At 42.1% G+C, this 23972-nt stretch overlaps 1 protein-coding gene across 2 annotated transcripts in view; it reads left to right on the forward strand.

Annotated features, from left to right (window-relative positions):
• col17a1a (collagen, type XVII, alpha 1a) overlaps positions 1-23972 on the forward strand; it is a 24345-nt gene continuing 373 nt past the window's right edge. The window contains exons 1-53 of one of the 2 annotated variants that reach the window (XM_021310723.2): positions 1-131; positions 1705-1763; positions 1987-2028; positions 3147-3581; positions 3668-3715; positions 3807-3860; positions 3974-4021; positions 4143-4283; positions 4364-4462; positions 7558-7629; positions 7722-7790; positions 7909-7953; positions 9394-9555; positions 9733-9813; positions 9898-9942; positions 10052-10174; positions 11758-12060; positions 12143-12193; positions 12269-12295; positions 12370-12396; positions 12482-12544; positions 12619-12723; positions 12808-12870; positions 12954-12989; positions 13072-13125; positions 13254-13325; positions 13426-13488; positions 13578-13649; positions 13810-13836; positions 13919-13954; positions 14078-14113; positions 14212-14328; positions 14414-14485; positions 14589-14657; positions 14909-14959; positions 15079-15141; positions 15235-15294; positions 15388-15414; positions 15490-15540; positions 15642-15677; positions 15811-15840; positions 16348-16449; positions 16525-16665; positions 16760-16837; positions 18046-18171; positions 18253-18327; positions 18471-18608; positions 18766-18918; positions 19076-19240; positions 20933-21070; positions 21148-21291; positions 21382-21462; positions 22602-22655. In XM_021310723.2, the coding sequence (XP_021166398.2) occupies positions 1712-1763; positions 1987-2028; positions 3147-3581; positions 3668-3715; positions 3807-3860; positions 3974-4021; positions 4143-4283; positions 4364-4462; positions 7558-7629; positions 7722-7790; positions 7909-7953; positions 9394-9555; positions 9733-9813; positions 9898-9942; positions 10052-10174; positions 11758-12060; positions 12143-12193; positions 12269-12295; positions 12370-12396; positions 12482-12544; positions 12619-12723; positions 12808-12870; positions 12954-12989; positions 13072-13125; positions 13254-13325; positions 13426-13488; positions 13578-13649; positions 13810-13836; positions 13919-13954; positions 14078-14113; positions 14212-14328; positions 14414-14485; positions 14589-14657; positions 14909-14959; positions 15079-15141; positions 15235-15294; positions 15388-15414; positions 15490-15540; positions 15642-15677; positions 15811-15840; positions 16348-16449; positions 16525-16665; positions 16760-16837; positions 18046-18171; positions 18253-18327; positions 18471-18608; positions 18766-18918; positions 19076-19240; positions 20933-21070; positions 21148-21291; positions 21382-21462; positions 22602-22655 (4522 nt within the window). In that variant the 5' untranslated portion in view covers positions 1-131; positions 1705-1711. The remainder of the gene's footprint in view (positions 132-1704; positions 1764-1986; positions 2029-3146; positions 3582-3667; positions 3716-3806; positions 3861-3973; positions 4022-4142; positions 4284-4363; positions 4463-7557; positions 7630-7721; positions 7791-7908; positions 7954-9393; positions 9556-9732; positions 9814-9897; positions 9943-10051; positions 10175-11757; positions 12061-12142; positions 12194-12268; positions 12296-12369; positions 12397-12481; positions 12545-12618; positions 12724-12807; positions 12871-12953; positions 12990-13071; positions 13126-13253; positions 13326-13425; positions 13489-13577; positions 13650-13809; positions 13837-13918; positions 13955-14077; positions 14114-14211; positions 14329-14413; positions 14486-14588; positions 14658-14908; positions 14960-15078; positions 15142-15234; positions 15295-15387; positions 15415-15489; positions 15541-15641; positions 15678-15810; positions 15841-16347; positions 16450-16524; positions 16666-16759; positions 16838-18045; positions 18172-18252; positions 18328-18470; positions 18609-18765; positions 18919-19075; positions 19241-20932; positions 21071-21147; positions 21292-21381; positions 21463-22601; positions 22656-23972) is intronic. The other variant, XM_021310725.2, reaches the window with a different exon arrangement.

The following is a 23972-nucleotide window of genomic DNA, read 5'->3' on the forward strand; positions in this document are numbered from 1 at the left end:
CTCCATGCACCAAGGAGTCCCAGGAACTGCGCGTTGTTTGCACGGACCACCTGGACCTCCAGTCTTCATTACCTGCTTCTGCTCCTGGGAAGACGAGGCAGACGGTGCACTCTGCAGGAATGATCTAAAAGGTAAAACCAAACTTTTTGGTTGTTTTTAGAAATGTATTTCAAAAACAGGTGAATTGGATCCTTAAAACCGTTGGAAGCACCAACATATTGAGATGTAGTTTTTCTGCAATTTCTGCTTTAAACGCTGCCCGTGTTCTCACTAAGACTAAGAAAGTAGAGCACATCACCCCAGTTCTAAAGTCCTTCCATGGCTCCCTATATCTCAGAGAATAGACTTTAAAATCCTTCTGTTAGTCTATAAATCCCTAAATGGCTTAGCACCTAAATACATCACAGACTTGTTATCAGTGTTTCAACCATCCAGACCACTCAGGTCTTCTGGCTCCAGCCTGCTCTGCATACCTAGAACACGAACCAAACATGGAGAAGCAGCATTTAGTTCCTATGCTCCACTTATCTGGAACAAACTTCCAGAAAACTGTAAAAGTGCGGAAAAACTGAGTTCCTTTAAATCGAGATTAAAAACACATTTGTTCAAAATTGCCTTTGAATGTTCAAGTTAAAATGTTTTACTGTTTTCAAATGTTCTGTTTTTTGTTTCTACACTATCCCTACTTGCTTTTATTCTGTTTTATTTTCCTATATTTTAATCATGTAAAGCACTTTGCATTGTCTCTGTACTGAATTGTGCTATATAAATAAATTTGCCTTGCCTTGCCTTGCCTTAAACACTAAGAGAATAAAATAAAAAATCAGAAAAGATGGCCTGAAACTTGTAATTCATTTAGTGATAACTGATAACCAGACATGGAGAAGCAGCATTTAGTTCCAATGCTCCACTGATCTGGAACAAACTCCCAGAAAACTGCAAATAAGCCAAAATTCTGAGTTCCTTTAAATCAGACAGAAAACCTGTTTGGAGCTGCTTTCAGTCATAATAACAGGGACACTGACCAACATATCTGATGTTTTTATTTGATATAATTTAATGTTTGTTACTGGTCTCACAACCAGTGACAGTTTCCATGTGTTTACGATGTTTTAATGTTTTCATGATGTAAAACACTATGAACCGCCTTGCTGCTGAAATGTAGTTTCCTTCGTTCAGACCATCAGATCTAAACAGCACTAATAACAGACATTAAACCTTGCTAGGTTTGAAACTTTCTTTAACTAAAGAATATTAAACATGCTGGATTAATTTCCTTCCTGTATTTATATGCAAATCTTTTTACAACCTTACACTGTAATTTTGGAACTGAACACCTGCCTCATGGAGAGAAACATTTTTATTGTCACGTTAAACTTGTGCAGAGACTTGCTACAACGTCCCACCTGCTCCAGCAGAGGTTCTTTTCTGAGAGGTTCATTTACACAGCCGGGCCTCTTTGTTCACAGGAAAGCCACATTTATCACCTGCACCTGTCTGTAACCCTTCAGGTTAGACGTTTAAATCAGGCATGATGCACTGATGGAGAAAAACGAGAGAAATATGATCTCAGAAAAGTACGGCTGAGTACAAGAACTGCCTCAGGTGGTAATAATACCTGAGTTCAGCAGAATGGCAATCTTTCATTTTACACTGTAGGAGTCTACTTTACAGAATAATCTCTTCTTTTTTTTTTTTTTACAGCCGCTGGATGGACAAGGTGACAACAGTGAAGGTGGTCAGCTCAGGTGGACGGGCCGCAGGTGAGATGGGAGGAGCTCTTTAGATTAAAGCCGCTCAGAGGCTCACTTTCTGTCTATTACTTGCAATTTGCAAATCGTGACAGATTTAACCAGTTTGATCATTTCGGATTTTTGTAGGTTCGATCAAACCTTTTTGTACTCGACACCAGTTAGAGACGGTTTTTTAAAAAGCAGATTCAGTTCCTGTTGAATTTAGTTCTTCACTGTTGTTGTTTTTCTGCAGCGGTCACAAAAACAGCGACAGCCTCTGGATTCGCATCCGAAAGTAAGTTTTACTGTTTTTAGGTCACACAATAATTCCTGTCATTAATTACACACTAGCAAAACTGTGGTGTTCAATGTAACTGGAAGGGAGCTAATTAGAACCAATTAGGAATTAATTGGCAGCAGCTCTACTGTCTGGCAACATCTGGATTTTTCTGTTACTTTTTTATTTTGAAAGACTAATTTACAATTCCCCTATTAATAAATTACATAAAACACTTGTTTTAATAGCAAATATCATGGCCAGCCTAAGTGAAAAGTAGCTAGACAGCCAAGTTGCCAACTATTATTGACAGAAACAAGTGGCGACCATCAGACAGCATATAAGAGGCTGTTAGAACAGAGTTTTAGCATTTAGTGAATGCTTGCATATTACAAATGTTTACTAGCAGATTAAATCTATAGTTAAAGCAATTATTAGCATTTTAGCTGATTGTATTAGCTGCTGTGAGAATAGCATAAAGTTTTAGCCAACACTAACTAATGTGAGCATATTACCTGACCTAAAGAACAGCCTGTTATTCCTCCACCTGCTCACTTCTTTATAGCACATCTTGTCTCAAGCATGCTACATTGTTGGATTTAAAGATTATGGTTTATAGGTTTTAGTTGTAAAACTAAACATAGAAAACTGGAAATATGCAGAAAACTCAACTCTCCAACGTCGTGAGCCTTTCATTGTATGTTCAGGTAAATGGTACAAAATGATTAGGGATAGGATCTTTCGACAGATCTAGCTGACGGCGTTTCACTTTTAATTGAATAAGGGGAAAAATATTACCCGCGGCAGCACCAGCACAGGAAATATGTGCAAGTAATAAATTGTTCTGTTATCAGAGGGGAGGGATGTGCAGGTTTACTGTAATAAAGCATGTTAAGACATGCGGTTTTGGAATATTCCCAAATAACAAAGATCCCAAACCATAGTTCTCGCTTTTTTAGATCATATTTTGCCTTTGCTAGTCCAGTCTTGCACTTGAAAATGGATTTTTGGAATCTGATCTATGCCACTCAATGGTCCCTCCAGGAATTCTGCTTCAGAAGCAACTTTGGACAGATCTAAAGGGATTAAAATTAAACGAAACTTCTTTCTTTTGTCTCCCCTTTCTCTCCTTCCAGGTGCTTTTTCTCTCAGCTCAGGTGGATCTGGAGGAAGAGGCTCGGAGGGTGGCAGCAGCTCGGTTCTGACCGCATCCAGCAGCTCCCACCGCCGTGGAGCCAGAGCCGGTAAGGACTCCGCGAGCATCAGCATCTCCTCGGTAGAAGCTTCCTCCGCCCTGTCCTCAGGTGGGGGGTCTGCGGCCTCGGGGGGGCCCAAAGAGGCCAGAGGAGGAGGATCCTCCAGCATGTCCTACAGTCTCGGTGGCAGAGAAGGGAAAAAAGAAGGGGGACTTGGCGCTGTGACAGTCTCCACTGTGACCAAGACCGGCTACTCCTCTGGGGGGTCCAGGGAAGGGAAGAAGGGGTCATCGTCGTCTGCCATCGCTTACTCGCCTACAAAAGAGAGGAAGAGCACGACGACCATGGCGGCCGCTCTGTCAGAGGTCTTTGACGGTGGGTCACCAAGCAGACGTCCTGATGTTTGCACTTTCACTGCAGCACAACTTTTCTCATGATAGTTTTGTGTTTGTGTGCTTCAGAAAGCTCAAGCACAGATTCCTCCCTGGAGTACGGCAGGAGGGATTATGGTATGTTTAGTGTGAATTTCCTGTTAAGTCCTGATTTAAATTAAGAACAATTTGTGTTTCATCACATTGATCTTGGTTTTTTTTTTTTCAGGGAGTTTAACCGCAACTTCCAATGCGGCCACTAGGGGGAGAACTCAAAGCAGAGGTGCACTAATGATATTTTACTGTAACTAGAGCTTTATTCCTGCACTGTTTAACGTGATTTCTAACTAATCGTCTATAGATAATTATAAAATAACTATTTTTATTTGTTGTTAGAGAGTGAGATCAGAGCCAGGCTTCAAAGCGCGTCACCTCCAGCAAGATGTGAGTACTTCACAGATTTGGATTCTCACATGAATTTCTGAACATTTCTCAGACTTAGTTTCTCAGACTTAGTTTCTCAGACTGAAAACACAATCACGAAGGCGGCTTTTGCTTCTTGCAGGGACGGAGCTGGATGACGTGAAGCGCTTGCTGAGGGGAAACCGCTCCACCAGCACCAGTCCCACTCAGTCCCCCAACAACACGCTGCCCATCCCCAAGAAGGCCAGCGTGGAAACTAAAGCCACAGCTGACAGCTCCACAGGTTCAGTCAGCCGGAGATAAACATTCATCTGTGCTAAACTTTGCTTTTTCTGCACCGTTCACCATCTCTTTGTGTTTCAGACCAGTATGGTAGCGTGTGGTCAGGGGATGTGAGCAGTGGATATGGTTACAACACAACGCCCAACAACTTCACCACCACCTCCCATCTCTACCAGTCAGGTCAGTCACTAAAAACAATCACATTTATGTTCATTCTCAGTTTTGTTCACTATGAAGGAAACCAAAGCAAATATAAAAAGTTTACTCACCCTGGAAAACAGACATTATAAAGTCTAAACTTTCTCAATACTTTCCAGGTAGCTGCTGTTGTGTTACTGTAGGAGTAGGAAGTTGTAGTTTTTTTGCTCCCAGACATACAGATTATTATACTTTACTTTATTATATTTTTTCCCAGGTATTTACAGAGTACTTTCCATCAATACAACATCCTGCTGAAACACACTTTTCCCACACTTCTAGAACGGTTGATAATACTTAAGGTATACATTATTCTGGGAACCCACAGGTTGCTTCCCTTGCTCCAGGGTTTTATCTTTACTTGACCCTTGACCCTGCTAAACCTCCTGGATCTTCAGCTTTTTAGATCATTTTTAGCCCAAGTCCAGCTCTCAGATTTCAGAGACAGTCTGATAGTTGAAACCTTCATATTGTCCTGGTGAAAGTAATATTCCCTGATTGTTGAAGGAGGTTTTTTAAAGGTCATTTTGCAGCTGCTATTAAACATGCTCTGGTCCAACCACCTGAGAAAAGCCATTTGGATTCCACTGTTTCCTCAAACTTTCTAAACTTTTAAAAAATATATATATTTTTCTAGATTTTTAGAGATCTTTTTAGTCAGCTATCTGCAGCTTCATAATATTCATGAGAAGTTTTAGTCAGGATTTAAAGGGGACATATGCTAAATCCATTTTTTTAGTCATTGAATACATGTTGTTGTGTAACTGGAGTCTCTCTGAGTCTGTCCAGACGCTGTGTACATATCTTTATATTATGTTTGAGTTCTATTTTCAAGCTATTTTTCTCTGTTCCCTATTTTATTTTTATAATTATTGACTAACAGTATTTGATGTGGAGCTGCTAAACAAGGTCATGGACTTCCAGCTTACTATTATCGGGAAGCTGTAATTTTTATTTCTCTGAGTAATTTTGTAGTCCAAACTGAAGGATGTAGAAGCTATAAGTGGTTAAGTCATCAGCTGCCCCCCCGTCAGACTACAAAAATGGCCACACTGGGTGAAGTGTCAGGGTTGCTTTATGCTTGACGCATGTACGATCCACGATCTGCTGCAGATCTGTCTGCAGCATTTGCATTGATCAAGGTGATCTTTATGGGCAGAATCATGAAGCTGTCTATATTCACAAACCTCCGCTTGCTCATCCGCCATGTTTTTCCGTGTGAGAATGTGTTCGTAGTTACAAATTTTCCTAGGTGAGCAGTACGGAAACTTTAGGCCACGCTGAGCCAAAATTACGTAATATGGCCGCGCAGACGTCGCGAATGCATCAAGCATAAACCAGGCTTAACGTTCTGCTGTGACCTGGGGGGCGGGGGGGGGTGCAAAGTGACTCGTTTAGATTTAAAGAGACGGCACCAAAATGAGTTGCTCTCAGACACAGCTCAGAAAAGGGGCAAAAAGGAGAACATGGAGTTAAATTAACGAGGAATTCAAACCAAAGCGTTGTAGTTCCACTACATATACAACACAACTGAATGATTTCAGTGTGAAAATTAAAGATTTAAAAGCAGGGTTTGTCCCCTTTAAGCTAGGGTGACCATATTTTCATTTGGGAAAACCAGGACACCTTGGAGGGGGGGAGGAATCTCTGTTCCCATGCATAGAGATGTTTGTGGCATGCACTCACTTAACATAGGCCTACGTAATCCTACAATAACATGATATTTACAGTTGGTTTATTAAAAATGCTTTTCAGTAAAAGTCAACAGCAATAACTCCAATAACAAATGATAATTGTATTCAAAATTTTATTTATTAAAAAATGCTTAACAATTCCTGTAATGAATGAATAGCTCAATAAAGGCCTCCCATTTGTCTCGACCCGGTCTGAAAGCGGGGAAACTCTTTTATAAATCGTCGGTAAACATAAATTTGCGCTTCGGCATGTTGTTGGCGTACTGACAGCCACGGTATCTATCTTCTGATTAAGAACAGGGCTGCCCGCACTGACGCGGCTCAGGGATTACGTCACACGCAGCGCTGTGCGCAGTGCCCTAGTGACTGTCAATTTAATGGTCCAATGAAGGTAATTTAAAAAACAGGACATTTCCTCACTTTCTAAAAAAAACCCGGGACGCCCGGGACAGGACGTGAAATACGGACATGTCCCGGGAAATACGGACGTTTGGTCACCCTACTTTAAGCCTTGTCACAGCACTTCTCAGGATGTGGAATAATTTATTTTTGGTTGCTGATTCAAGCACCAGCTGTTTAAAATCTTACAGATATCAACGCTGCTTTTGACACAGTCGATCGTGTCATGTTAGTGTCAAGGCTGGAGATTTTTGTTGGTTTTAAATTAATATTAATAGTAGTTTTGCTCCTACTTAACCAACAGAAGTTTCTCTATCCAGTTGGGGAAGTTTTCATCCTCTGTTGCTTCTTCAGGTGCATCTCTGGAACAACCTCCCTGAATCTGTGAGCTCAGATGGAACATTAAATTATGTTAATTCTCTTTTAAAAACTAAAAACTCGTGACTTTTAAACCCAGACAACACCAACCTTGAGGCTGGCCCTTGTTTCTTAGATGCCTTTTATTGATAATTTTATTACACATATTGTCAAACTTTTTATTGCTTATTGCTTTTTATGATTTCCAAAAAGTAAAAGATGAGGAGGAGTGACGTTTAACAATAAACAAGATGAAGTGTAGGTTGAAATTTAAGAGATATGACTAACAAACTGTAACAAAACTTTCTATATAATGAATAAAACTTTCCACAAACATAGACTAGATATTAAAATTTTTTCACGTTTGTTAGGAAAATAGTAACGATTAAAGAACAAACCTGACCCATATTTTTTTCAGAAAACTGTACATACATAAAAAATGATTATTGCGGTTAAATACTCAACATGATTCACAGTGAAATTACTCAAACTCCTCGGTCTGAGCTGCTGATTTAAAGTGTAAAATGATGGTTAAGCTTGAAGGAACCCGTTGAGATCTTTGAAGGTTTCATCTCCATGGTTACCACCTGGGACAGGTGGATTAATGGGTCCGTTGTTTCCTGTCAGGTGCAGGAGTCCAGAACAACCGGACTCTCGGCTCTCCACCCGGGAACGCCGACCAGGCTGTCAGCAGCTCCGGTCAGCCTCAACTTTTTAAAGCCCACAGAGATTTTCTATCATTCTTCTCTTCACATTTTCACTGAATGTGGTCTTCTCTGTCTCGATGCCAGCATACGGGGTGCAGAATAACCTGAGCAGTCCAGCAGTCCTCTCCCCCACTGGGGCCAGCTCACAGATAGGTAAACCACTAATCCCACAAACATGACTATTTCCACTGTTCATGCTGTTAAAATGGGGTCCATTCACCTAGAAAACTGCCCACAATGTTATATAAGATGTGTTTTGGTCTGTTTGCAGTTTGTGGCGTCCAGAAAAATGTATCTGGAATAGGTGCATCCACAGGTGAGGAGGCTGTCCATATTTTTATTAATTTAATTTGGTTTTAGACTGAACATTACTCAGATTGTATTTAAAAATCTATTTTTTTTTTCTCCATCTGGCCAGGTTTTCATGTAATCTTTAAAGTTGTTCTAATCAATAATCCTTCAGGTTTTAGGTTTTTTTAAAGTTTGGTTCCCTACTGGCCAGTTTTCTCAGTTATTTAAAGAAAAACAGCTCACCATTCTCAGATATGCCAAATACAATCAAATATTAGTCTAAGGAAAAATAAAACTGTTAACAGCCAGTCAGAACAGTCAGAAAAGTTGGTAAAAAAGGCTTGTGTCATCTGTAGATCTATCGCAAACGATAAATAAATTACAAAAAAATAATAAATCCATTTACACATCTGACTAAATGTGGAGTTCCTTAAGGCTACATTCTTGAACCACTTTTGTTCAATATCTATTTGCTCCCCTTTGCTATAGAGCACCACTACATCTGTAACAAATGCTGATGACACACAATTTTTAATTTCCATGTCATCACATGACCACAGTCCATTACCAGAAAGGTTAAAAATCAACTAGACTGAAAACAGTTAGAAGTAACAGTATGGAAAAAAAACAGGCATCACAAAATCTGTTGCTAAATCTGCCTTTTATCAGCCCAACAATCAGAATAAAAGTATTTTAAAGTTGGATCAGGACACAGAAATATTATAATTGTACTGATATCTTTAAAAATCAGGCAGCTGCAGCTGACGGTGCTTCAGAGTTCTGACCAGCGGCAGGAAAAGGGATTTTCTTGCTTCAATGCTTTGACTCCCTGTTTGTAAACGAGTAGATTTTAAATTCTTGTTAATTGTCTGTTAAGTAAAGTAGACGGTCTCAGGCTAAAACACATTATAGATTTGTCGGCAAAGTATGAACCATGACATCAGCGACCTGCTCACTCAGTGTCCCAAGACCAGAACTATTTCCTATTTATGTGTTTTAAAATTGCATTTTATTCAATTCAATTCAATTCAATTCATAAAACATGTCATCTCAAGGCACTTTACAAAGTCAAATTCAATCAGATTATACAGATTGGTCAAAAATGTCCTATATAAGGGAACCAGTTGATTGCATCAAAGTCCCGACAAGCAGCATTCACTCCTCCTGAAAGAGCGTAGAGCCACAGGAACAGTCGTCTGCATTGTCCATGGCTTTGCAGCAATTCCTCATACTGAGCAAGCATGAAGCGACAGTGGAAAGAAAAACTCCCCATTAACGGGAAGGAAAAACCTCCAGCAGAACCGGGTTCAGTATGAACGGTCATCTGCGTATTATTTATTTATTTTAATGTGACGCGTAAATGTTTCTCTTATTCTTATAATATTGTAGATTTAAGTCTCTTTATCTTTGCTCCCTTGTTTTCCTGTGAAGCACTGACTGCTGTAACCCGTCGTTTATTTCGTAGTGAGACCCAGCAGCCCCATAAGTTACGAGACTCCGGGGAAAGACTTCAACTTTGTGCTGATAGAGAAGGAGAACGCGCCGGTGAGAAAGGAGACGGAGCGGCTCGTCATGGCCAAAGACACGGGGAAGCAGTTTGTGTCCACCGCACCTGCCGCCTTCTCAGGTCTGAATTAAACCAGCGCTCCGACACGGAAACTAGCAGATTCATGGCAATCAAAGCAAAATGTCTGGACCTTTGTGCTGATTTAGTTCTATTTGTGTATCTGTTTAAAGTTTTCCGACCTTTGATCCAGTTGTGTCTAATCAGAAATAAGATAATTGTTAACGTTTGGCCTTGTAGGCACTTTCTCTGAGGACTCGCTGAAGAGGGAGAAACAGAAGCTTTCATCCGGCACAGTGGAGGACGGAACTGACGGCAAATGTAAGCAGATGTTTTGATGTTTAGAGTCTTCACTATTGATTGTTTTGTGAAATTAAGTGTTGATTTTAAATTCTATTACTGTAGCATCAACCCTGAAATCTACCACAAAAGACAAAGCCACCTATGCAGGTAGCCTTCATGGAGTTGTTTCACCATTGAGCTGTTCTGTTTGATGGATTTGGCCGTCCGTCCCACTGAAGCTAGCTGCCAAACTCACACCTTCCTGTTTGTTTCTTAGAGATCCGTAAAGACGAGTCGGGTTTTGGCTTCTGCTCCTGCTGCAGCTGGTGGAAGTGGCTGCTGGCACTTGTGCTCAGCCTCCTGCTCCTCCTAGGGCTCCTCTTTGGACTCATCGCTTTGGGTAAGACAAGAGATTCTGTGTAAACAGACATTTTGTTATTTGTGGGGGAATCTGACCAACGTGGCCTCTGCATCCAGGCTTTACAGCAACAGTCCCTTCCTGGTGACCTCCTGGTGACCTCCTCATATTTAGCTCCTATGGTAAAGCTCTGATCTGCCCCTGTCCCAAAGCCTAAATAAAGGATAAAGTTTTGCATTCAAAGTCTGCTCATGTGATCTGGAAATCACCTCGAGGCTTATTGAACTGCATTTAGTCAGACCCACACTAACTGGAGCAAGAATTCAGCACAGCTTTAAAGAACCTTGAGGAACTCAAATCCCTTCAGAAGATTATATTTAACCACGGGAAAGGGCTGGAAAGTTTTTTTTTCTTCCATGTTTAGGTTGGGAATGAGTTGCTTTTTCCAGATGCAGAGTTTGAATTTCAGATGGAGCAGAGTAAAGAGGTAAATGGGTAGATTGGCTGCAGTGATGTGGAACGAGGAGGAGCTCTCAATCGCTGCTTTGCTGCATCCAAAGGCGCAGGTTAATGTGGTTTGGATCTGCAAGTAGGACTTTCTGAACACCTTCCAGGAGAGATGGTCCAGGTATGTTCACCTGCGAAGAGGCAGATGTTGAACCAGCAGACCTGGCTCCAGGTGTGGCCCTGGTCCTTCAAACCTGAGCTAGGTTAATTGATTCCTTGATCTTCAGGTAATCTAAGGGGTCGATAAATTGCACTTCTCAACATGGAGAGGCTACGAGAGGGCATCCTGCCATTGGCAACTCACCCCAACTCACCCTGACTCACCCTCCACTGTCACTTCATGCATGCTCAGTATGAGGGATTGCTGCAAAGCCATCAGCAATGCAGACGACTGTCCACTGTGGCTCTACGCTCTTTCAGGAGGAGTGAATGCTGCTTGGAGAGACTTGATGCAACCTGCTGGGTTTCCTTAGAGAGGAAACTTTCTCACCAACCTGGAGGATTTGATGGAATTTGACTTTTGAAAGAGCCTTGAGATGACGTGTGTTGAGAATTGGCGCGATATAAATAAAACCGAATTGAATTTAACTTTTCTTCTGAGCTCCTTGAGACACTCCAAGCCCTTCATGCCAATAAGGAGGTGATTCAGAAACAGGGAGCTTGCAGTCTTCATCGTGGGCACAAAGTATTACCAAGAGGAAGCATTTAACTTCCCCAGAGTTAGAGACCGATAGGCAGATTGACCCAGTATCTGCTGTGACATGGAGACTGTTCTGATAAACTTATGATAAAGTGAGAGCTAAGTAGAAGCACAAAGCTTTCAGTTGACCATTAAGTCTGAGTTTCAACCAGTGCTTGTGGTTATGAGGTGAGCTTCCCCAGAAGGGGAGGCCTGCCACTCAGGAGGAGCTCAGTCTACTGTTGATGACTCAAAGGTCCCAAAACAAGCCAGTTTAGGAGGGTTAGAGCTTCTTGTAAAGATGCCTTAGTAGGAAAGAGTTTTGTGATTGGCTGGTGGAGGCCTCAGAGCAGACCTAAGACTCCCTGTGAACCCGACTGGCAGCTCCCAGGAAGGGCTCCGGTTTCAACCTGGTGACCTTTAAACGTTTATTTCACAGGTGAGGAGGTGAGACGTCTGAAAAACCGCGTCAGCGCTCTAGAAAGCATCACCGGCACCGCGTCGGCCAGATCCAGCCGCCTGTCGTCCTCCTCCGGCATCAACATCATCGACCCGCTGGACTCCGCGTACGTTGAAAGAACGTCGTCCGGCTCCACAATCAGCCGCTCCGATAATTCAATCAACCTTGGGGCTACCGGGCCGGGAGGAGACGCAGGAAGCGGACCGGGACAGGACGGCGCCGCTCTGCAGAGGACCGTCCAGCAGCTGGTCAGGGCTGAGCTACATTCGAGTGCAGTGAGAGGTGTGGGAATAAAAAGCACCACGGTTGGATAAACCCGAACAGAACTGAGCATTTCTGAGTCTGAGGGCTTTTTGTTTTGCAGAAACTCTGGCTTATTCCCTAAAAGGAGAGAAGGGAGAACCAGGAGCCAAAGGTATTACTTCACTGACCTTACAGTAACTGTTAGGCTTATGTTTACATCGTCATACTCATGAGAACCTCTGTGCAGGTGATCCGGGGACACTTGGACAGAAAGGTGAGGGAATACTCTGCTGAATGTTTAGTGGTTGATAAACCCAAACTAGGGATAAAAATCTCTCTTTTTTTCAGGCGATAGCGGCTTTCCCGGCCTGCCAGGTAAGACTCTGGGCAAACTCCATGTTTTATCCTTCCAGAGTAGCAACAAACTCCTCCTAGCTAATCTTTTTCTTTTTCCATCAAGGTCCTCCTGGGCAGATCGGACACTCAGGACTGGATGGACCAAGGGGACCAAAAGGAAATCCAGGTAATGTGAACCTGAATTATTTTCTCTGTTAGGAAGTGAAGGAAAGAGCTGAGACTCTCCTTGTTTCTGCCCAGGAGAACCAGGTCCAGAAGGACCACCGGGCCAGAGGGGGCGGGAGGGACCAATGGGTCCCCGAGGAGAATCAGGACCACCTGGTTTAGGACAGAAAGGAGATAAAGGTTAAAGTGGACCGCATTTATTTAAAACAAGCTGAGGAGGTCCTGGAAGGGCAGAAGGTGTTGACTTTTATTATGACTCTACAGGATCCCATGGTGAACCAGGAGGTCCTGGTCCTGCTGGAGCTCCTGGACCTGTTGGTCCAAAAGGTGAGGACGGGATTCGCATTGGGAATAAATATTAAGCTAATTGAGATAAAAGTGCTTTAAGATTTCTTTCATGTGTGTTGAAGGTGCTGCTGGAGAGCAGGGTATGCCTGGTGTTCCAGGTAAAAAGTTGGTTTTAGTTCATGTTTTATCTTTACACTGATATGATTGAGAATAATTTACATTACATATAACTGTAAACAGGTGTTCCTGGGCCGAAGGGATTCCAAGGTGAAGCTGGACCTTCTGGAGCCAAAGGTAGAGGAACGTTATCTCAGCTTACACTTTCAAATTTACAGGATCCTACTACAACAGCTAGAGAGGATTCATCTAGTAGCTCATGTGGAACAGCAATTAAATGGTAATTAAGTCTGTATGCAATGCAGGTGACCGTGGAGCACCAGGTGTTCCAGGAATCAAAGGAGATAATGGAGAACGAGGACCACGTGGACCAGCAGGTAGGTACTACCAGAGATGGTTAGAGATCAATATTTAGAGAAAAATCTGCCCCAAAGTAAAGTTTTTATAGATCATAATTAAAGAGTTTTTTTTTTAAAGGTGAACCAGGACCTCCTGGACCTCACGGCCCATCTGGACCTAAGGGATCTAAAGGAAGTGCTGGTGAGTGGAGATGTGGAGGATCTTTCCCCAGAAGCACTGCAGAACATCTGACCCACAATGCAGCATTGACTTCTGTGCTTTAACTGCAGGAGAATCGGGTTCAATGGGACTTCCTGGTGCCAGAGGTTCACCAGGTACTCCTGGTGATGTCGGCCCGCAAGGTAGTATTCTCCGGTACCAATTTATGCTCAGCGACAGAGAATTTATCAGACACTGTCCAATAAATTAAATGTAGATTAGAGGTTTAGATGTTTTATACTCAGCGAACTAAAATAATAATAGGATGTAATAATCGTTCCAGCTTAACTGTTTGTTCTCCAGGTCCTCCTGGTATCCAAGGACCTCCAGGTACACAACACACAAATGTCCTGCTGTAGTCTAGATGAATGGATTTTGTAGATTTCACGGCTGTTTCTGGTGCCTCATGCAGGTGTAGCAGGAATCCCCGGCCAGCCTGGCGGTAGAGGTATTGCTTACTTGTTTTCCAATGACAAAAGATTTAAACTGCATATAAAAATCTAATGGAAGGAAACATTTTAAAAAAGTGGGACAGTTTCATCCTACAGTCTAAGGTTATTCTCTCTTTCAGGTGAACCAGGATCTCCTGGTAAAGTCATCGGCCCGAGTAAGAACAGCCACACATCGTCTATCAGCGCTGTCCAGAAAATCCAAGTGACTTAGTCTGTATTCAATCCAGTTTCTTTCTGTTTCCGTCATTTATAGTGAATTCTGATACCGTGGCTATCCCTGGACCTCCAGGGCCGGCTGGACCTCCTGGTCCTGCAGGACCCCCTGGTTTGTCTGGTCCTATTGGTCCTGCTGGCGTCCCAGGCCAATCAGGTAGATCAAGTCCCCTGACCCCAATTAAACATGGTAGCTCCATGAAACAAACGTCTTGAACAAAGCATGTTTTGTAATGATTTAGGTGCTAAAGGGGAGCGAGGGGATAAGGGAGAAAAGGGAGAGAAGGGGGACCAAGGTCAACGTGGAGATCCAGGTAAAAACGTTCTGCTGGGAACTCTCAACAGAATCAATAACAAAACACTGACTAATACGGGTTTTTGATAGTCGTCTTTTAATTCACAACAAACTCATTTCAGGGACAGGACTTCCTGGACCACCAGGGGCTCCGGGGTCCCGAGGAGAACCTGGCCCTCAAGGTCCTCCTGGTATGTTTAAAGCATTGGGTGTCCAATTCCTCTTCCAGAGCCAATGTCCCACGTACTTTAGATGTGTCCCACTCTCTGGTGTCACTCCCACCTGAATAATCTGGCTGATTAGCTCCTCAGCGTGTCATCCTGAATGAACCGCTCCTTTCATTCAGGTGTGCTGAGCCAGGGAGGCACCAGAAACCTGCAGGACACTAACTACTGACGACTGACTCTGAGCGATCTCTAACCATGTTGTCCCTGTTGTCTAGGTGAGGGTAAGCAGGGTCCTCCAGGCCGAAGAGGTCCTCCTGGGGATCCAGGTGAAGCAACATTAGATAGAAGAATGTATCATCAGCATAGAGGGACATCTGTATCTGATGCACTTGCAGGTTTTCTGTCGTACATGAAACTGACCTGTTACCACGTTGTGTTCATAAAGGAGTTGGAAGTCCAGGCCCTCGAGGGGAGAAAGGAGAACCTGGCAGCTTCTTGCCAACATCGGGTTAGGAAAAAAAATATCTTACTGTCTGTAAAGTTAACAATAAGGCTTTGTTTTTGCTTGCCATTGGATAAATTTTTCCTCATTGTAACTCAGAAACCTTCTTCGCCGGACCACCGGGACCTCCAGGACCTCCAGGCCCACAGGGTCCACCTGGTAGGCTGAATACAGTTCAGATTTATTTGTAGCACAACCTAAACACTCCTCAGTAAATGATTCCATGATCTCACAAACTGATCTGTTTTTTAGGTAATGAAGGAGCACAAGGTTTCCGAGGTTAGAAAACATCCAGTTAGTTTGGAAAAGTCTTCATTATAACGTCTGTGACTAAATGTGAGTTTTTTATTCCAGGTGAACCAGGTCAACCTGGTCTTCCAGGGAGTCCAGGGGAGCCAGGAATTGGTAAGTGGTCAAACCACAGACTGTTAAATCTAGATTTGATCCTTTCAGGATTAGTAACGATCCTTCAGGGTTTGATTTTGAATCAATGCTTTTTATGTCAGGATTCCCAGGTCCTCCTGGACCTCCAGGACCTCAAGGTAAATCAACACTTGAAGTGATCTCCTCCAGACCACGATGCACATTATTTTGGACAGTTTCAGTTTGAACTTTTTTATTTGTGCCGAGGAATGAGAGGCAAACATTATTCTTTTAATCTCATTTGTACCTCAGGTGACCCGCGTATCTCAGGAGGCGAACCTGGTAAGAAGATATTTTAAACAAAAGACGTTAACATAGTTACAAAGAGCAGGATGACGCCTACAGTAGATTTAAGAGATGATATGAAGCATACTGCAACATATTTGTTCTGTAACGACGTAAGACCTGGACACATGTGGTCCTCAGAACTTGTAAACACTGAAGAAAACCAAATAATCAGAAGGCTACCACTTTAAGTTTTAAATCCTATGGAAGCATTAGGTGCCTCCATGTTTTCAGACACAGTTTCTGTACAACCTGTTCCACGTTTCATAGTTGCTTTTACAAAGAAAGAATGAAATACAAAAATACTTCTTTTCGGGGATTTTATTAAAATTTCTTCTAGGAAGATAAAAACATTTTAAAGAGATTAACATAGTTTTCTTGTAGCGGACATCTAGTGGTGATTACAGGAAGTGCTCGCTGAATTACTTCTACAGTCACTTTGTGTTTTTACTGCATGTCTGAGTAAATTCTCATCCCCTAATGAATTCATGTGATTTCTTTCAGGAAGCACATATATTCCTGGACCACCTGGACCACCGGGTCCTCCAGGTCCACCTGGAAGTGAATCCTCTAATGTGGGCCAGTACATTACTGACTACCTCCAGAGTAAGCCTTTCGCTGAGTTTTAATGCTGGTGGTTAATAAACAAAGATGAATCAATGATGATTCTGCTGCCCACAGGTGGCAGCGTCAGACAGTACTTGGCTGGACCTCCTGGTCCTCCCGGTCCTCCTGGACCTCCAGGGGAACCAGGCTCTTTTGGTTTTTCAGACGATGCCCTGGTGGATAAGGTTGCCAGTCGGGTTATCTCCTATATCCAGAGTATGATCATGATGCTACACGTTTCTAACCTAATGCTGTGAAACACAGCTCCTCCTCTAACAGATCTGAGACTTGTCTTATAATGTTTGCTCAGGTTCAGGCCCAGCGGCATTCGGTCCTCCTGCTCCGCCAGGATCTGTCTCTGTCAATGACATCATCAGTCTATTACAACGTAAGTGTCATCACAGTGAAATCCTAAATATCTATAGTAATGAATCCTTAAAAAAAAACAAAAAAAAAACGCAGAGCTGGTCTGTAAAACTGTGCCAGCGGTGCCCAGATCGGTGTTTGAACCTCATGTGAACGAGGCCCGGTGGTAACAGTTTATTATAAAACGTTATTCCATGTTTGACACAGAGATCGACAGATACAGGTTTCTTTTAGGCCGATACAATATTCTTACCTCAATCTAACCGATACCCGATATGCGCTGCCGATTTTTTTAGTGCCGATTCTTATATTGTATTTTCTTCCTACATTTACATGATTAGAAATTACACAACGATAACAAATGTTACGCAAATCTCACAACTTTCATTAAAACCAGATAATTATTTGAAAGGGATACAGAAAAGATATGCATCATGACTACACTGCAAAAACATAACTAAAAATAAGTGAAAACTTCTTGAAATGTGTGTATTTGCCCTTGATTTGAGCAGGTAAATAGGATTATCTGCCAATGGAATAGGATTTATGCACTTAAAATAGGAACAGTTCATCTCCATCATCTTATTTTAAGTGCAGTATATCTAATTATCTTATTTTAGGGGTAAAAATACTCATTCCATTGGCATATCATCTTATTTACCTGCTCAAATCAAGGACAAATACAAGATTCAAGAAAATTTCACTTATTTTTAGTTGTGTTTTTGCAGTGTAACGAAAGAGTCCAAGCGAGAACAGAGCTTCTTAAGTTCAATGGGGAGAAGGAAGAGAAAATACTGACCACTGCCGTGTACGGACATTATTCTATATAAAGCTAGACGCTGAATGCGTAGTGATTGATTATTAATTTAAGTGGATACATGATTCTTCATGGGAATGAACAACTGGAGATTAGACGTGTGTTTTTAGACACTGAAACAGACACACCTCTGCTCACCGTGAGACAGCGACACACTTTTAAAGGCCAGAGCAGTTAGACAATTAAAACTACACCAAAAGTTAAAAACGTACCCTGGTTGTTGGCACCATTACCAGCCGCTCTTCAATGTATGCGCTTCATGTGATCTCAATGCGCTAATGGGTCCACCAACGTATGCACATATCGGTCGATACGATACAGAAAAAAAACAAAACATTTTGGCCAAAAATATCTACTGTAGTTTGAAAGTTGATTTGTTCATATCCTTTTCATGGCTAACATTGTGTGTCCAGGAGACGATGTCAGGGCATACATCACAGGTCCCCCAGGACCACCAGGACCTCCTGGAAGTCCAGGTATTGGTGGCTACACATTTGACCCCCAGGAGGTGGCTGAACGCGTCTACATCCTCCTGAATCGTGAGTGTTTCATTTATGCTTTACGTTACATGCGAGGAAAAAGTTCAGTTGTGTCTGATTGTGGGATTTGTCTGTCACCAGAGAGAGGGGCACTGAGTGCACCTGGAGCTCCTGGACCTCCTGGTCCTCCCGGTCCTCCTGGAAACCTTTTAGCGAGTAAGAAGTTCACTCATCCAGGAACGGACACAGTAGCATCCAGGAAGATCTACTTTACGCCGCTGCTTTGGCATTTTGTCTAGATTCAGAAAATTCAGCAGAGCCGAGAAACTAACAGATTTTGATCTCTGTCGTCCATCTAGCTGGGTTTCAGTCTCTTATCGGCCCACCAGGACCTCCTGGTGCACCCGGTATCCCCGGGCCACAAGGTCCACCTGGACCCCCCGGACCACCAGGATTCGGCAGCTATGTTAGATCGGACATCCGTGACTACCTGCAGAGTGAGTTCAGAGGGAAATTGTATGTGGTGATGTGGAAGTCCACCTCCTGATTGGACCGCTTGTAGAACCCTTCAGTGATTCTTCTGAATGTCTGTCTGTCTGTGGTCCACCAGTCTGGAGATGTTCAGTTAAGGTCTGAGCCTTTGCCTCCCTACAGGTGTCTCCCTCAGAGGCCCTCCAGGCCCACCGGGGCCCCCCGGACCAGAAGGCCCTCCTGGTCCAATTGGGCGATTGGTTTCCTTTACAGACCATGATGGCAGAGAGAAGCTGAAGCCCGAAAGACAAGATTATGTCCGGACTGAGTTCGAAGGTATATATACTTTCTTTGCTTTAGAAGAAGATAGCACAACGTCCGGGACCTGAACCGGGTCGTGTTTTTGTTCCGCTGATGACCCGGTGTTTAAAACAAAGACATAAAACATAAAACATGGAGATGGACTGGAGGAAAGCCTTGTTTTCTTTTTCAGGTGGTGACGGTTTGGGTCGACCCATGTTTGGACTTCCTGGTCCACCCGGTCCCCCTGGACCCCCTGGAAACAAGGGAGAGCCAGGTTCAGCTGGTGACATTGAGTGGAGCCCAAACTCTCGTGACTACTCCATCATGGCTGAAAGAGTAACTGATTACATCAAAGGTAGGTCGCAAAGATATTCATGACAAAGTTTACAACTGAGTTATCTCTGTTTTAGAGTTTCTGTATCTCCACATTCTGTGCAAGACCTCAAATGGGAGCTGATCTCATTGTTTTATGATCAGTTTCCATGTTGAACCATTTATTCATATCTGATCAAACACATTAGATGTAATTAAACCTCTGCCTCCTTTTGAGAGGGAGTTCCTATTGGTTCTCTTCAAACTTAGGAGCTGCGCTGATTGTGGAACAGTTGATTTGATCTTTTCCCTCCCAGAGACGTTGAGGAGGTCAGGTTAGTCTGACTGTCCAGTCAACTTGAGCTTTGGAGGAATGCCTAAGTCTGCTTCCTGCTGAGGTTTTATGAGGAAAATCATTTTTAGATTCTGTGTAACCAAAGCAGGCCCGCGCCCCATCCTCAGCTCAACGCCAACCTCATTCTCAGTTTGATTGGACTCTGCCTGTGATCTGCATGGACTCCAGCCTGTTTAGGGATCATGGACAGAATCTCAACAATAGATATTGATTTGGTTAACAGATAATTTGTTTTTTGCTGTGATTTTCAGGCCAAAAGGATGCAGCATTGTAAAAGGGGAACTTGAAATTAGTGGATTTGTCCATGATTTAAGCAGATAAATAAGGCTATCTGCCAATGGAATGCCTATCTTTACCCCTAAAATAAGATAATTAGACAAACTGTGCTTGAAATAAGATGATGAAGACGAGTTGCTCCCATATTTAGTGCAAAAATCTTATTCCATTGGCAAATCATTTAAACTTGCTGCTCAAATCAAGGACACATGCACTTATTTCAAGAACATTTATTTACTTTTAGTTCCCTTTTTGCAGTGTCAGGTGTAAAGAGTCCTGGGTGAGAACTTCCTCTTCTCTGTCTGAGGCAATAGTTCTCCACCAGAAAAGGTTGAATGTTTCCTCGTGTGGAAACTTCAGTTTCTCTGAGGACTTGTTTGGGAGGAGTAACATGATGGAGCAGGTGATGGACTGATGGAGGTAGACCTAAACAATGCAGCAGACCTCTGTGGTAAATAACCGGCTGAGGCAACAGGAGACACTTTAGATTTACTCATCAATTTGTGTTTCAACTCTTAAATCTGGTTGGAAATGATGAATATCCTTGTTACAAGCTACAGGAATGAGTTTCCTCCACGGGGAGGACGTTTCTTCATCAATGCAAAGTTTGTAGAGATGGGTTGTTGTTTCTGGGCTGCCGTTCCTTTGTAAGACCCAGATTTGGAGGGAAAATATCCAACCTTACTTGGGAACTTCTTTGGATTCTCCATAAGAAACCAAGGAGAATGACCAGGAGAGAAGGGATGCAGTTCTTCAGCCGGCAGTCATCTCAGCTGCAGACGCTGCGTTGCTCTAATTCATAAAATAGACCAAAAGTCTCTTTTTTTTGTTTATATATATTAAAGATATATTTTTATGAGCCCTTTTTTTCAAATTTCGTTTTAATGTTTAGTCCATGCATGTTCTGTTTTATCCTCCAGTGTTTTTACACTGGAGGATAAAACACAGTGTTTTTAATGGAGAATACTTGAAAATAATGAAACACATGGAAGAATTCATCCTTGCATATTTATTCATAATTACTGAAGTGATCATAACTATAGTTTAACTGGTGGTTAAAAAATCGAATCACTAGCACCAAATAAACCTCCTTCTGATTTGCAGCCCACGGTGTACTGGATGACATCGTAGGGGACTACAACAACAGGATCTTTCAAGGACCTCCAGGACCGCCCGGACCTCCAGGTCCTGCCTGGTTTGGCTCCCCTGGAAACGCCTCTCATCTAATGGACATTATCCAAAGTGAGAGTCTACAGAGAACAAAACGCCACTAAAACGTAGAACTGCTAACACTTTCTAATGCCTCTTTTATTTCGCAGCTCTTAAGCATGACGTCGAACAGAACCGGAATGGACGTGTCGTCCACGGGCCCCCGGGACCACCTGGACCTCCAGGTCCACCAGGAGAGATACGGCTGTTTGGCTCTCACACAAACGTCGTCGACATAATGGACTATGTCAAAAGTAACAAATGCTTTTGAATTATTTTAAAAATAACTGCTCATAAATGTCCGACTGGGAACGTTGGATAACTTCTTTTTTTTTCCTTCATAGCTTACGGAGCGATTGTGGGACCTCCTGGGAGACCAGGACCAAAAGGAGACCCGGGACTTCCGGGACTAACAGGAGCAAAAGGTACGTTTATTTATACAGGTGCTGGTCATATGATAAGAATATGATGAAAAAGTTTGTTTTATTCAGTAATTCCATTCAAAAAGTGAAACTTGTATGTTATTCATTCATTACATACAGACTGATATATTTCAAGTGTTTATTTCTCTTAATTTTGATGATTATAACTGACAACTAATGAAAACCCCAAATTCAGTATCTCGGAAAATTAGAATATTGTAAAAAGGTCCAATACTGAAGACATCTGGTGCCTCAGTCTAATCAGTTAATTAACTCAAAACACCTGCAAAGGTCTTTAAATGGTCTCTCGATCTCTTAATCATAACCCAGGAAACAGGAGCCCCAAATATGTACTGAGTACATGTTCATACTTTTCATATTGGTCAGAAGTAAAAAATATAATTTTCTGAGATACTGAATTTGTTTTTTTCTTAGTTGTCAGTTATAATCATCCAAATTAAAAGAAATAAACATATGAAATGTGTCCGTCTATGTGTAATTAGTGAAAATAATATACAATTTTTACTTTTTCAGAAAAAAAAAGTGTTTTCATGACATTCTAATCATATGACCAGCATTTATATAGGCAGCAGCATTCATAAACATGGAAATTGAAGTTGCTTTACAGGTAGGGAAAAAAATGGGGCAAAGAAAATAAAGCATAAAAGTTTTGCAAAAAATGAAAAAAAAGTAACAACATTAAAAGCATAAAAGGAACAAATGTTTCAAACCGATCATTAGTCAGTTTCTTTGATCAAAAAATGTTTTCAGTCCTGATTTAAAGGAAACAGGTTTTGAGGATCACCTTGTTTAGTTCTGGTCCTGGGAATGCTGAGTAAGCACATCTCTGAGGACCTGAGCGCTCTGCATGGTTCATTCCCAACCCAGTAACTCAGAAATGAATTTTAAAATATAACTGTAAAATCTATTGTTTGACAAACAGGAGGCCAGTGCAGTGATTTAAGACCTGCTTCTTGGATGTTTTAACCGACACCAACAAGACATTGTTCCAGTGTACTTTACTTTAAATGTTTCCATGTCTTTAAATTATTCTGATACACATTTAAAGTAATGTTCTGACTTAAAGTGTCTTTTCATGGGAGGATCTAACAGCAGCATCTGAATGTTTTCTGTGTTTCCAGGTGAACGAGGTTTTCCTGGACCTCAGGGACACAGAGGACCAAAAGGTGACAGAGGTCAGTAGTTAAACAGAGAAAATTGAATTGTTTTACCTTTCCTCGCTTCTTCAGAGCAACATAATTGTCATGAAGGTTATTTCAGCTTTAGGAAAGAATTCATAAAGGGTTCATAACTACATTTAAGATCTCTGCATTTCCTCGGTATGTTCTAGAAACTCCACAGACTGTGTGAACCGTCGCGTTTTGTTCTAAAACTCTAAAAACATCGAGAGAGTAAAGCTTTTCTCTCTTCTAGTTGTTCCCATCTCTTATCTGAACACATCGAGGTATTGAGGAACGGTTCCAGGTGTTATTTTGTCCAAACTCCTCTTAAGGAATCCGAAACTCTAGAAGTTGTCCAACCGTTGCTGCTTTTAAAATGATTCAGCATTGCTATCGGAAAAACGGGTCAGAACGGCAGCTAGCCCAGTCATCCATGGAAAAAGTGTACATATGAAATGAGCATCAGGTTATTCTGGTCGCCACACTTTATTTTTTATTTGTCTGCAGTGTTTTATTTAGAAAAACTACTGACAGGTTAAAAAGAAGCATCTTCATTTATTGCAGATAGTTGATTCTGGAGCTAACGGCTAACCACAGAAGGGCCGACACAACCTTAACCCAACCCAAAGTTCTTTGTACGAACCTTTAAACTGCTGTTGTGTTTGCATTGTAACCGTTTAAACAAAAAAACATTAACAACATATAACCTCCAAGCACATTACAAGACAAGCAGATCCGTCTTATACAGAGAAACATTCAGTCAACCAGTCACTTAGCCAGATTCAGTCAATCACATCTTGTTTGATCCCAGTTATAGAAACAATGAGGTTGAGTTTAGTTTAAATTGGTTAAAGTTTTCGGTCTAAAGGAACCCTGCAGTGAGTGACTTCATAGCCATCCTCTTCCTAAACGTGGCGACAGTGGGAAGGAAAAGTCAATTTTAGGCAGAAGAACATGTGGTCTGAGCAGACGTCTACTGCAACAGACTGGGCGATGAAAAACAAAGAGCCACCAATAAGACATCTAGGACACGGATGTCACTTTTCTTGTGTTTTCTTGAACCAAAGACCAAATCAGGAGAGTCTTAGCTGGACTGGAGGCCTCAGGTAAATCTACCTGCGCTTCCTGAACCACAGGCTGATTCACCTCCATGTTACACCAGTCATTTATTTTAAGCAAAAGGAGCCCCAACCAAACTACAGACGCCCACATTTCCGCATAAAGATCCTTAGACGCTCCTTTTTTGAAAATCTGATTTCAGGTTTTCATTAATGGTCCAAATGAGCTGAACTGTTTCTGTAATGAATCTAAACGACACACCTGTAGTATTTA

Source organism: Fundulus heteroclitus, chromosome 5 (assembly GCF_011125445.2).
Source record: "Fundulus heteroclitus isolate FHET01 chromosome 5, MU-UCD_Fhet_4.1, whole genome shotgun sequence".
Lineage (NCBI taxonomy): Eukaryota > Metazoa > Chordata > Actinopteri > Cyprinodontiformes > Fundulidae > Fundulus > Fundulus heteroclitus.